The 13,768-nt window shown below is 35.9% G+C and overlaps 1 protein-coding gene across 7 annotated transcripts in view; it reads left to right on the top strand.

The window, feature by feature from the left end:
- The window catches only part of PDE4D (phosphodiesterase 4D), a 309,694-nt gene that overhangs the window by 228,437 nt on the left and 67,489 nt on the right, over window positions 1-13,768 (top strand). For all 7 annotated transcript variants that reach the window (XM_041414575.1, XM_041414580.1, XM_041414579.1 and 4 more), the window contains 2 exons: window positions 703-776; window positions 1,576-1,625. In XM_041414575.1, coding sequence (XP_041270509.1) covers window positions 703-776; window positions 1,576-1,625 — 124 coding nt within the window. The remainder of the gene's footprint in view (window positions 1-702; window positions 777-1,575; window positions 1,626-13,768) is intronic.

Genomic DNA, 13,768 nt, shown 5'->3' with positions numbered 1-13,768 from the left:
CCTTCAGAAGAGAGTGCTTATGCCACTTATAATTGAAGACACTTCACTGCATTCACTGTCTGCTATCTTGCATTAAGTTAAGTCCAGAAAGGAAGCAGTTAATCTATGTTGTCTTCTCCAATGCGTAAAGCTTGTAAGAGCCTGTAGACTTTTCCTGCATTCTCAGGGGATAACTTCCTCTTTTTCTGGCCTTCTGCACTAAGTCCCTAAATCAACTGTGCCTCTTAGAGGAGACATTTTTGCTTTTTTCCTTTCCTAGCAGTCTCAAAAATCTCATTCCATTTGTCCTTTGGAGTTTATGGGGACTGAACTGCAAATTAAGATTTTGTGATTATTTTGTATGCATGAAATATTTGAGTTGAATGGGCTATTATCTTCCAGACTCAAATGCTTTTCTTGTTATTTTAAAGAAATAAATAGAATTATTTAAAAAGAACTTTCCTCCCCTGCAAGTCAGCCTGCCTTCAGACAGAAAATGAGTTGTTTGTGAGGGGAACAAAAAAATAGATGTAAACTACTGCCTTTGTATTACAGGCGTATTATTGTCAAATAATAGCCAAAGGTTCCAGATTAACGTGCCCAGGAAAACTTTTGCAGTGGTTTTGCAACGTGCTTTCCATTTTTTTTTCACCACAGTGGAGCAGAGATAGATCAGTCTCACTTGTGCAGAAATTGATACTGAAACCACTTTTTTTGTTCCAGGTTCTGGCCAGCCTGCGTACTGTCCGGAATAACTTTGCTGCATTAACCAATTTACAAGACCGGGCACCCAGCAAGTGAGTGTCATTTTTTGGCCACTGAACTTTTTGCAGTGGTACTTTTTTAATGTAAGCTAGGAGACAAATGGGAGTTATAGATTTCAGTCTGTGCCACCAAATCTGCATAAAACAATGATGAGGAATAAGTTTATAATTCCCTAAAGATGTTATAGTTGGTGGCTGAGACAATAGCTTCCTTGCCTTCTAATTGATCCTTCAATTGTTGTCCTTGCAGAAACCTGGAGTAGGTTTTTTCACCTTATGTGATTTTAGATAGTGATATGTCTAAGATCATTCAAAGATGACCATTCAGGCACAGTCTGAGTATTGCAAATGAAACAGAGTGAGCAGACAGCTGCGCTCACTGAGATCTGCTTGCATGATCTGAACCTAGAACTCCACTCATTCAAGGTAGTGATACCCTACCTATACACAGTAGTTCATAACTATAAGTTAGGCAGCATAAATATTATCTCTCTCCACTCATGTTACAGCATCACAGTTAACACTAATGTTAGTTACACTGGCAAATGTAGAGAAGTTACTTCCCTCACCCAAAGCATGCATCTCGAGACCTAGAAGTAATTAGCATTCCAAAGAAATGAATGTCATTGTATTATAAGTCACATTTCAAGCTATGCATTTGCTCTAGATGTGATTAGGCAGGTTTTTAATAAACCTGTAAGTTTCTAAAATATTCCTGTCCTGAAGTTCCCAAATAAATTCCCAGGTAATATATTTTCTGTTGTATTGTTCAAGAATTCAGTGATCAGTGCATTTTTCAGGCTTAAACCTTTTTTCATTTCCTTTTTAACAGAAGATCACCAATGTGTAGCCAACCATCTATTAACAAAGCAACTATAACAGGTAAGAATAATTGATTTATAGAAAGCATCTAAATGAAAAATGCATTTTATAACAGTAAATATATATTGTTTCATATACTTACATCCCTTAATATGCCTATATCTGTTTTATTAAAAAGGCTTTGAGTTTTTGAGTCACACAGTGACTCAAACTGGTGACTTCTAGTGTTCTGTCCTGTTAACTTCTGATTTCTATTTTATTATTCCTGTTTTAATTTAAATTCCTTCCCAATTATCTTTCCTTATATACCAGTATGTGACCATGTTATTAATAAATTATTAGTAACTTTTTGCAAGGAAATCTAGCAGAAAAAACTGATATGAGTAATCCATTAATCTTTCTTTTTGGGACATAGAGTTATGTAGCAATGCAGACACAAAATCTTCACTTTAAAAGTGCTTATGCTACAAAGAGAAATGTTCAAAATGGAATTTTCTGATTTAGAATTGTAAGTCCTATTTTTATAACATTTGTATGAGAAAGAAATTTTCTTTTAAAAGATAGTATTATTTCTAAGTAAACATTGACTTAAAAAGAAGACTAGCAGTGTAAATTACATTAATATTTTGGAAAATTTTACCCCACGCTACTTTTGGTTGTTTTGATGACAACTTCATCTTGGATGTCTTTATGGAAATACACTTTATTGAACCCCATATTTTTTACATCGTGTTAATTCACAACTTACACTGTGTAATTCTCCGGGTATTACTTTCTCTATCATATTCTGTCAGAGTGAAAGAGCATTTGCTTTTCTTCTTGATGAAAGTATACAGACACTTACTAAACAGGCAAATTATCATTTAAACAACCAGAAATGCAATTTTCTGTAATTTTCAAAATGCCTCATCTTTTTAATTGAATTATACATTTGTATCTCTAAATAAGAAATGATACTTCAGCAATTTTGAGGAGCAGTGTAGCTTTTCAATGTTCAGTAGTTTCTGCCTTTAGGCTCTGGAATGTGTTAAAATCAATGGGTTTTTTTCAGCTAACCTCTCACCTTAAAAGGACCCAGTCTTGGCAGTTCTGTACAGTTTTATTCTTCTAGGAACTCATTCAGTATGAACATTTGTGTGTAGGCTCATCAGGGGATAGAAGTTTATGTGTTTAAATCTATACTATAAACAGAAAAGCATCATGTTAATTAAATAATAGAAAGAAGATATAGCTATATATATAGACAAATTCTATTAATGATCCTTTGTTAATATATTTCTTGAAGAGGTAATTCTGTGCATTGGTTTCAAATTGCTCTCTATAAACCATTTCAGTTATGGATATTATATCTATTTTTGATTTTGTGTTTTGTCTCATAGCACAGTTATCCAGAAATATGTTAACTGGAGACAGAGATATTCAAATATAGGGCTCATTCTTTAACTCGAAGGAACTAACTTTAGAAAACATAGTGAAATTCATGACAGTAAAATAAATTTATATCCAGAAGAGAAGATGTGCATGCCTGTGAACACTACCTTACATGCTCTCCCACAGCTATTTGCCTGAGGTCAACTTCTTTTCTCCAGCAGGAGAAGCTGTTCCGACAGCAGGACCCAAGGCACTCTCTGTTGGAAGATGCTGTTGCTCTTTTTAAATTCCATTCAGTTAATTTAAATTAACTGAATGGAAGGTTTCCATTCAGTTAATCCTCAGAGTGTACTCTACATGTCAGCCATGAATAATCTGAAATTTTAAAGTTTAGAAAGAAGGTACTTCAGTCTGCTCTCCAGTTAATCTAGAAAATTCTTCTTTGCCAATAAATTCAAAGGCAGCAAGAAAAGGCAAAGAATGGTAAGGATAATTTAATATAATTTAGTTTAGTCTGATTTCTCAGAGATGCTGCTGGAATTTCTGTGCCCTAATCATGCATTGAAATGGATGATCTGGAACCTGTGTGCACTGGATATAAGTGGTTGAAAGACTTTAATGATATAACAAAGCTATGAAGCCACTATAAAGCACGAAAATGGCTACAATTCATTTTGACTATTGAATGGAAATTGAGGCTGGATACTATTTTGCATGAAAGGGTTTGCCTGTTCTTAGTTATAAGCTGGTTTTGATATTTCCATGGCAACAAATTTCATGGCATCGGCGCAGAAATATGCATAGGTTTGTTCTTGGGGCATATAGAATCCTAGTAAAATGTCTTAACAGCTGTATGTTAAGAAGGAAGATTAAAAACACTTCTGCTATAATTCACAGAATAATTGAAAGCCTTTTCAGATGCTACTAAGTTTTTTTGAATTCTTGTGGGGAACATTCAAAATGTAGCTTATAGAGATCCTGCCTACTGAGAAATCCTCCTGGTTTTGCTGTTCTCATAATTCATGTCATGGAGTATCCAGAAAAGTACACCAGCTAGGGAAGAGCCTCATCATGTCATCCACATGGCTCAGCTTGCAGTCTCAGCAAGAACTTATTGGCAAGATAGCAATATAGGTGACTGGAGGGCACAGTGTCACTAAGCTATATTGATTACAAACCAGCAAGCAGACACTTAAGATGGAGATTTTATGTTGCTAAACTTCCTGAAAGATGTGTCTCTGGGAAGATTCTCTCTGAGGAAAGGGATGATCACAGAAGGGAACTACTGCAGAAGATATGGGGGTACCAACAAAGGAAACATGAAAAGCAATCTGCTAAAGCCAAGTAACTAAAAAAGCAAGAGCAAAATCCTCTCATTTACTATTTTAAGAACTCACCATAAGGCATAAGTCTGTGGCACCATACCTTAGCAAAAAAGTAAGAAACTATGACAATAAGAAGTGAAGCAGCACAGGAATCATCTGTTCAAATTCTTAGAAGAAACATCCACCATGGTAGCCTTAAAATTTATGGTAATTTTTCAATGTAAATATGTTGCAGTCGTGATCAAAATAAAGTCTTTTCTATTCAGTATATCCACATGAATCCTTGTTGGAAACTGTTGAAAGAAGCTAATGAATATCAATGGCATACACTACCATGTTCGTTATCAGACAACTATGCTATAGCATGCTGTGTTCCTTTTGCAGACAAATTAGGGGGCACTACATGGGAGCTTTTCATGTAACAATAGAATTTTTAGATGACACCTTTCATACTTTCTTTAGATTCTAGGTTGTAAATATGAATTTTAACTATAGTCAGTATGAATAAACAGAGAAGAAAACTTCTGTTAGAAGTCTTCAAAGGGATACAAATTTCCTACAAGTGCCATCTCTCTCCCGTGACTAAGACCAGCCTGGAATAACAGGGTTTGCTGAACAGTTCTCTCATGCTTGGTGGTCTGTACTCCAACCAAAAGAGAGGTTTCTCTCACTATGAATCATATTTGCTGGTGCTTAATTTCAAACAGACAGTAATTCTCTTAACACAACCAGCAAAATAGAAATATTTTGTTTAAAAACCCCAAAACTATCTGTGACTTGACGATTGAGCTTGCCAGTTTTATTCCACAATTCTTTCCACTCATCCAGCCCACACTTCAGAGTTTGCTTATGATGACATTGTGTGAGACAGTGTTGAAGGCCTTGCTGAAGTCTTTGCATGAGACCTCACCTGGAGTACTGCACCTAGATCTGGGCCCCCCAGCATAGACGAAGAGAGACTTGTACCTGCTTGAGCTAGTCCAGAGAAAGCCATGATCAGGGATGATCAGAGAGAGCTGGAGCACCTCTCCTGTGAAGACTTGTGTTGCTCTGTTCAGAGAAGTAAAGGGTGATTTTAGATAAGTAATATCAAACACAAGCCTTAAGTACATAAAGGGGCCTACAGAAAAGCTGAAAAGGGACTCTTTACAACTGTTTGTCATGACAGGACAAGGGCAAATTATTTTAAGCTGAAAGAGGGCAGATTTACAGTAGACATTAGGAAGAAATTCTGAGGGTGGTGAGGCCCTGAAACAGGTTGCCCAGAGAAGGTCTGAATGCCCCATCCATGGAAGTGTTTGAACAGAGGCTCTGTACTACCTGTTGCAGTGGAAGGTGTTGAAACTAGATGATCTTTAAAGTCTTTTCCAACCAAAACTGTTTTATGATTCTGTGAATTCTAATAGTAGAGAAAAAGAAATATTTATATTTGCAGCTCAGAGAATATTTAGATTTAGCTTCCATCTGACCCACGAAGTTCAGTAACTAAGTAGCAATTCAGATGTTGGTTGGTTTAGTTAGTTTAATCTCTCATTTTTGCAAAACAAGCTCACAATTTTTCCAACAAGTGTTTTGAATATAGGATTGATAATCATCAGCTGTAGTGGAGTTGAACAATTCTAGTGGAGTTGAATCAGTTCCCCATCATTACTGTGAAAAGCGCTTTAAAGTGACCTGTATATTGCTTTCTTAAACAATCAATAATATTTTTCGTAAATAGGACAGATTTGAAAAACAGCCATATTTACATCAGGTACTCTTTTCAGTTAATCATTAAAAGTCCTTATCTAGGTCATGATCACCAGAGAGTTATCTCACTTTTAGCCTTGTTAGCCACAACACAAACAAAATCAAATTACTTTGTGAGATACAGGGCACAAATTACATTCAGACTGAAATTCATTCATACATCCCCTGACCCATAGGAAGTAAAGTATGCAGCTAACAGGTAAGGCATTAGAGAGCCTGCAGTCACCTCCCCATCCAGAGAGATTTCCTCATCTTTGGGGCTGAATTAGCAGAGTTTGCACATGCAGAATTTGTGAGCATTTGATATTAATAAATGGAATCCATATTTGCTTGCATTCAGAAAAAAACTTCACAGTGTCATAGCTGGTGCAGTACTTTCATGAGCTACAATTTAAAAAATAGCTGCTTAAATGGAGTCATTTAGTAAGCTGGTTTTCCTTTTCAAAAAGTATTGTTTCCAGTTCAACCCCATTAGTTTAGGGAAGAGACTGTTATTAACAGGATACAACTGTGAAAGCTTGCTGAATGCTTTCTTCATCTTGATTTGCAGAGTTTTAATTAATGTTGAAAAAGTTTTCTAACTCAAAGGCTTCAAATGAAATCTATATATAGGGCTCTTTTAGGGTGAGTGGGTTTGTAGAACAGTGATTAACCTTGAGGCAGAACAGCAGGAAGAGCACTGACATGATTTTGAACCAGATAAGCTGTTCGTGTATCATCTCACATTCAAGGAAGTGAATAAAATCAGGGCACAAAATAGACACTCTCTATATTTGAATAGTACCCTTCAACATTGATACCTGATAGGCAAATATGTAAGCTTTCATAAAAAAGAAAGTTAAACAAAGGAATATATGTCATAGTTTACAAGATTCCTGGCAAGAATGCTAATGTAATTAAAATTAACCATTTGAAACAAAAATTAGAAAATAAAAAGAGATGCAGTGTGTAGACAACAACACTTGGTTCTTGTGTATGAATTCAGTTTTTCAACAGTCTGTTTCAGTAGAAATATGTGGTGGTTATTAAAGTCCATAGAGACTAGAACCCATCATAGGGCTGACCTTTGCTTTTTATCTTCATCTAGCACTTCAGGTTACTTTTCATAAGACTAAGTCGAAGCATAGTCGAGCCTTGATTTTGTTTCAGACTCACATATTTTGGAGTTAGACTAGGAATACATTTAAAAAGAAAACATCAGAGGCATTATCAATCTCCACATCAATAATCTGATACTCAACCCCACATAAATCTTTGCTTCTTACTTTCAAATTGGTCTCATATTTTGCTGCACCAGTAAAAGTCCTTATATCATTATTTCACCCAAACTGTCCACTTCACTGGAAAGAGAGACAGGGTGACAAGCTTCATGTGCTTCTTCTCCTTTCAGCCTCTGTCCCTTACAGGCACTGGTAGTGTAGCACAGCAGAGAACTGTACATGACCCCAGGCTGTATTTATTGTATTCATAACAACAGAAAAACAACTGAAAAGAGTGAAACATAGTTGAGTTTTTAGGAGAGAGCTGAGAAGAATCAGAAAGAAAAATAGGACTCTTGTCTGTGTCATTTTTCTCCTTCCTATTACAAATGCAGTCCCTTGTCTGATGAATACAGAAAATAAAACTGAAGCAATGTGGTTTCTGGTATGACTTGGTTGCAGTCTGAGTGTACCTTCTTTCCACATCTTCATTTCTGATCAGGGACACATTATCACCTGCCCAGTCTAAAAGATTTATTTGAAAGTGGATATTTTTTCCTTTAATAGATTACTGAGAAACTGGCCTATTCAAGCCTATTCACTTTCCTGAGCATCCATTTAAAAATTAAGTGCTACATTGAAATCACCCACTAAAGTGCATAAATTCTGCTTTTGTTATATGCAGGCTCCTGAGTAAGGAGCCTGAACACAGCTGTGAATCAGAGCTGCCAGAAGCCGTGGTCAGAGAGCCCTGGAGACAAGCTACAACAAAGTCTCCCTTTTTTGTATTTTCTCTCTCTGGCCTTGTATTTTACATCCTGCAAAATGACTCATCTTAGCTGAAAGGTGTAATTCCAGGTCTGGTGGTACAAATATCCACTTGTGCCTGCCGCACTTTCTCAGGAACTAGGATTACAAATTTCAAGAATAAGCAACACCTAAAATTCAGTCTTCTGCTCTCGGGCCAAAAGTTACAACATATCCATGCAAAAAGACCTTTTTTTCCCAATGTTAGGTAACTTAGCTCAGAAAATCTTTGATAGTGGAAACTGGTCATCATGGAAGCAACTGGTTGGCATGCATGTATTCAGACATGCCCCTGTGCTTCATGCTTCCAGATGACTCTCTTGGTATCAAATCCCTCTGAACACCCAGAAGCATTCTTTATAGTCAGGGGAGGCAAGCAGGTGTCTCAGGGAAACCACATGCTCTGCAAAGGCCCAAAACATTTCCTATGCAAAATCTTGAGTTATCCAGTGGACATTACTTTGATGTAACTATCCATGAGAAACACCAGCAATGGGCGGCTAAGCACGGTCCCAAATATTCTAAAGTATTCTTTACCAGAAACTTGTCAGGGAAAATTTTACCAAATTTGAATTTGGGCCTTTGGGAGGAATGATGGGAGGCAGTGAAAGAGACAATAGTTTTTACTGGAGAACTTTCACTTGAAATGTTAAATGTGTGTGCCAAGGTATGACTTTAAAATTTCCTAATCAAACCCAAACCATAGTGCTCAGACAGGTTTTCATAGCTCCATGACTCTTGCTTTCTGTTAATAGAATTGTAAAATTTATGTTCTTTTGTCATAGTCCTTAATCAGCTCACAGTTAAGAAGATTATCTCTATTTCAGTAGAGGCAAACTTTTTTTGTACTAGGAAAATCTTGATTTTATTCCCATTATGATGATATTCTGAGTTAATGAAGTAGCTGTGGACACATGCATATAGTTTTGTGCTATGAAATATTAAAAACTATTTCCAAATATTTGCATTCAAATGTTAGCATAAAATTGCCAATCTGATTAATTATTCCTTCTGCACACAATATTTTAAATTATTTTCTGCAGTGATATTTACATTTGAACATTTAAATTAGATATGAATTTGGACAGATGTTAAACCAAATAAAAATACAGATGAGAGACAAAAATGTAGGATCTAGCTCTTAAATCATAGGATATTATGATAAAAATAAAAGGTCTATTTTCTTAATTACAATAAGCAAGGTAGGATTATATCCAAGTGAGTGAATTTAGCCAGTATATTGCTTACTACTATACTAAAAAAATGTGAATTAAATCAGGAGTATGTTACAGAAGTGACTATTGGATTAGCAAGCATTTACAAATTCCCCTTGTACTAAGTAAGTCATATGCTAATAACACAGTGCACATACTATAAGAACTATTGACTAATCAGTGTCTAATTTAAGGAGTACAAAGACTACTAGAATAAAAAGCCTAGGAAGAAGTCTGTGCCATAGAAATGAAGGAGAAAATCAAACAAGAGTTTCACAACCTGGAAAGCTGAGCTACCTAAATGTTACCAGCAGGATTTGGGAAGGTACAACAGATGACAGTAGGCAACTAATGGGAAAGAAAACAGTATTTGGTTTGGAAGGAATGTGGTGGGTTTTACTAGTAATACTTCTGGGTTTGAACTCTTCTTTTAAAAGGGAAAAAGAAAAATCAGAATTTTGTGTTGGTTAATTCTTTTACATTGGATTGCAGCTAATACAAGCAACACAAATGCTACTTGACCCCCAAACTATGTTTTGTATTCTGCCCTTTCTATGCCCTGTATGCATGTATGACCTATTTCAGCATTTCAGTTGCAGAAATACATTTCTTCTCTGGTGACTTCCTTCTTTTATTTTTTTTTTTTTTGGTGTGTTTGAGGGTGAATCTCAAAATATTTTTTGCAGATCAGATATAAAATAATGAGAATTTGAATCTCATAAAATTTCATCTCATGAATCTCATCACAATCTGACCTGTTTGTTTGAATCTCATCATTCCTCATGCACTCTTCAACTCTGAAAACCTATCACACAAAGGAGGTGAGCAGAGAAGTGTTAGTCCTACAGCCATATATGTTTTTGCAGTTTGAGGTGGTATTTTCAAAGAGCAAGGAGCTGACTTAGTATGCATATGACTGTCACACGGAAAAACAACAGTCAAGTGGTTAAACCATGTAGTTATCACATGCTTCTGCTGTTTGGAAATGTATGTAAGCATGTTACCTATCAGCCATAGATATTCACTGTATGATATTGTGAAACCAAAGTCTGTTTGCCTTGCTTCTGCTGATTCTCATTATGAAATCTCCCACTTTTTGCTTTGCTGAGTAAAATCTGAAACTGCAGCACCAATTAGTCCTTTACAACACTTTTCCTTGGTCTAGTGCAGTTCCACCCTCCTTGCAGATTTATACTCCCTTGACTTCTGTTTTGTGTTTGGTTTATTTCTTCCCTAGGAGATAGGGGAGGCTGTAAGATGCGATGCAGTGAAAAGCCATGGTGTGGGAAGTTACTAGGAAGAAAGAGGCTCCTTGTAGTCTCAGTACACACTCCAAAAGACAAGGGCACAATTCTGTTCCACAAGTACTATTGTCTAAACATACCCACTGAAAGACAGAGTTGATGCTCAAAGGAATAATTGTTGCTTCAATGAATAATATGTTTGTGGTAAGACCAGTGGCCAGTTCTACTTTGAAAACTCTGTTCTCCAAAAAAAAGTGGTAGTCTTCCCTGTAAAAAAGGGCTAGTAAAATTGCACATATTTTCCAAGATTGTATTCAATTTCTTTGAAGATTGGCTGTTAAAATATATTTTTCTACTTCATAGTATACATAAATTTATTCGCATGCATTTATATTTGAAAACTGTATGCATTGATGGTTCTGTAAGAGGTACTTCTGCCAACATTATTTCCAATCGCAGCTCAATCCTGCAGAGCTGAATTACAAAACATCTAGAATGGTCACTTTGGAAAATAAAAAAGGTTTACATAAGTATTCTAAAGGCTGAAATTCCACAGAAGGAAATCAAAATATAATAAAAATTTTCTTTAAAAATATATTTCTTTCAAAGTAGCAACTCCATCAGTCAAAAATACGCCATAAAAATCCATCTTTCTCCAAATAAAATATAATTTACGTAATTTTTTTTACATTTGCTCAGCAAGTTGGTCAAAAAGGCAGATTACCATTATACTGTCTGAGTTACTGATTAGCTCCTCATCTGGCAGTGCTTAGACAAGGTTATTTGGAAGCTAGTGTTAGTATTTCAGTGCAGGGAGAGAGCCTCCCTAGTGCATTCTGAGGCAACCTTGTGAATAAGGAGGACTACAAGATGTATAAATACCTCTCAGCTCATTTTGTTTAGTGAGCAGACACCAACAGAGGTGAAGTGCAGTGTGACTTTCATCCACTAGTATAAATGCTCAGTGTTAGTAAATCCCCAGGCCAAAGCCCACAGTCTCACAGATTCATGGCTAGCACATTAAAGCTGGTTTACCTATAATCAGATCCCTAGCATCAGTAGCAACATAGCTTTAAATAAATATGAAGACCATACTAGCCACTTTCCTTTCCACGAGATTTCTTCTAGAAGTTCTCGAACTTGTCTCTGTGTTGTGTTGCTGGAGAATGGGCAGTTACCAGGTGACAGGATCATTAACAAAGGCTTTAGTCTATGCAACCGGCACAGTGAACTAAAGCTTGAGTTTTTCCTAGAAAAGATTTTTCCCCACAACTAATGTTTAATTGTGAATTGGTTTATCAGAGGAACAGGACTCAGAAATAGTGTTCTTGACTTTGTTCACTTCATACAGCCTGTTCTGTTAGCTGAGGCTGGAAACAGAAACTGTCCTTTAAAGGGGAAGGGGAGGGTGGAAGGGCTTCTGCTTCCTGTATCCTTCTGTAAAGGGTTTCTCCATGAAGAGAATGTTATTGATACTAACACTGCCACTATTTCTATCTGGCCATATTTCAAGGCTTCAATTTTTTGCTTCTCGCCATTACAGCAACTCATGTAATAAAAAAATGACTTCAGTGTTACTAACACTTTGGAAATGTGTAGCTGAGAATAAATGTCAGGCTGTCCTATGAAGTGGAAATGTTAGCACAACAGACTGTAGTCCACCACAGCTGTAAATGAGAATGGAATTTCAAGGCTACTCCTAAGGCAAAGAACATGGATCAGTGGTTGTCACTGTGCATGTGTCTGTTACGTGGATTTACCAGAAACACCCAGGAAAAAAATTACACTTGAGGAAATAAATATCCTCTGGCTACTAATTCTGGGGGAAAAAAAATATAAACTAGCTTCTAATTTTTAAATTGTTTTGCTTTCAATTTAATATATTGTTATCCCATCCTGAAACACTGTACATATTTACTGTGTATAGGTAGTTACCTGCCAGTTCAATGTTCTACTACTTTCATGGTGGACTCAAAATCATTACAAGTTTATTTTTTAAAATATATTAATAAGAAGGGTAAATTTTAAAATTTTATTTACTCATGTAAGTGCACAGACAAAGAACTTGATATGGTGTAGGGAACATTTTTAGTCTTTGCTGCTATATTGATGATCTTAAATGGATTCTACATCCTAGACAAATAAAAGTCTTATCTCATTTGAAAGAGTTACACAATCAGAATTTTTAATAAACTTAGTCTCAGAACCCTCACAATAACTTCTGAATTTCTTTTGATATCTATATATAAACAAAGACAAATACATTATTTTTCCAGAGCCAAAGACTCTTGAGTTCACAGGCAGTATCAATGGATTTCTGGCATAAAACTCCACATTCAGAGATGATAGTTCCACTGAATCTCAAAACTACTGCGTTCAATGTAAACAGAATTCAGGGAAAATTGCTTTCCAAGATTCTATCATTGACCATTATGTATGAATCCTAACCATTTTTAATAGCATATTTTATTGAGTTGAAACCTGGGTTTCATTTCACTCATTTCTCAGTTACTGCTCTTGGTTTGACTGAAGTAAGAACCCCAGTGAGTAGAATTTGATTACATTTTTTCAGGCCTGGCCAAGATTTGACTTATTTTTTTCCATTTCTCTTTCTCTGTATTTTCACCTCACTAAAAAGGTAGTATGAATGATAGCAGTCCTCTCACAACTCACCACTTAGTAGTATTATAGTTCTTTTCATTGAAAAAGGTGGTGGCTGGTCAGTATTTGCACCTTTATTGCTGTGTCTGGAAGAGTGACGACAACAACAGTCCAATTTTAAAAATTAAAGAATTTAGTCATGGCTTTAGGGAGCTGTCTGTAAACGGATTAAGCCTGATTGCCTCAAACCATTTTTGACAGTTTTTTCAGTCTTTTTTAAGCAAAGGCCAACTGTAGCTTAATCCTGTTGATGCAGCAGGACAATTTTACAACACATCTGACCTTCTGAGGAAGAATCACTATTTTGAAGAACATAGATATAGGAGAGGGTGTGTTTTTCTATTTCTTCCCTTACATTTGTCTTCATTCTTGTAAGATACAGCTGTCACCATGATCAAGAATAATATATGACTATCAGATTAAGAAAATGCTGCTAAATTTCCACTCCTTTCTCTTCTAATTCTACCTTTTTGAGCCTATTACTTTCTGTGGAAATTACTCATTTCCTGTAATTGAAAAAGAAAAAAAAAAGCATCTGAAATGAGTGATGTGCTTACTAGCAGAAAAGGAATATGTATAATTTCTATATGCTTTTTCTATCTCATTCTGTGTGCATAACCATGCACTTGAAGA

The sequence above is a fragment of the Onychostruthus taczanowskii genome, unplaced genomic scaffold, assembly GCF_017590055.1.
Source record: "Onychostruthus taczanowskii isolate IOZ18803 unplaced genomic scaffold, ASM1759005v1 scaffold46, whole genome shotgun sequence".
NCBI classification, from domain to species: domain Eukaryota; kingdom Metazoa; phylum Chordata; class Aves; order Passeriformes; family Passeridae; genus Onychostruthus; species Onychostruthus taczanowskii.
Note: the sequence above shows the minus strand (reverse complement) of the source record. Positions and strands in the feature narration are given on the sequence as shown.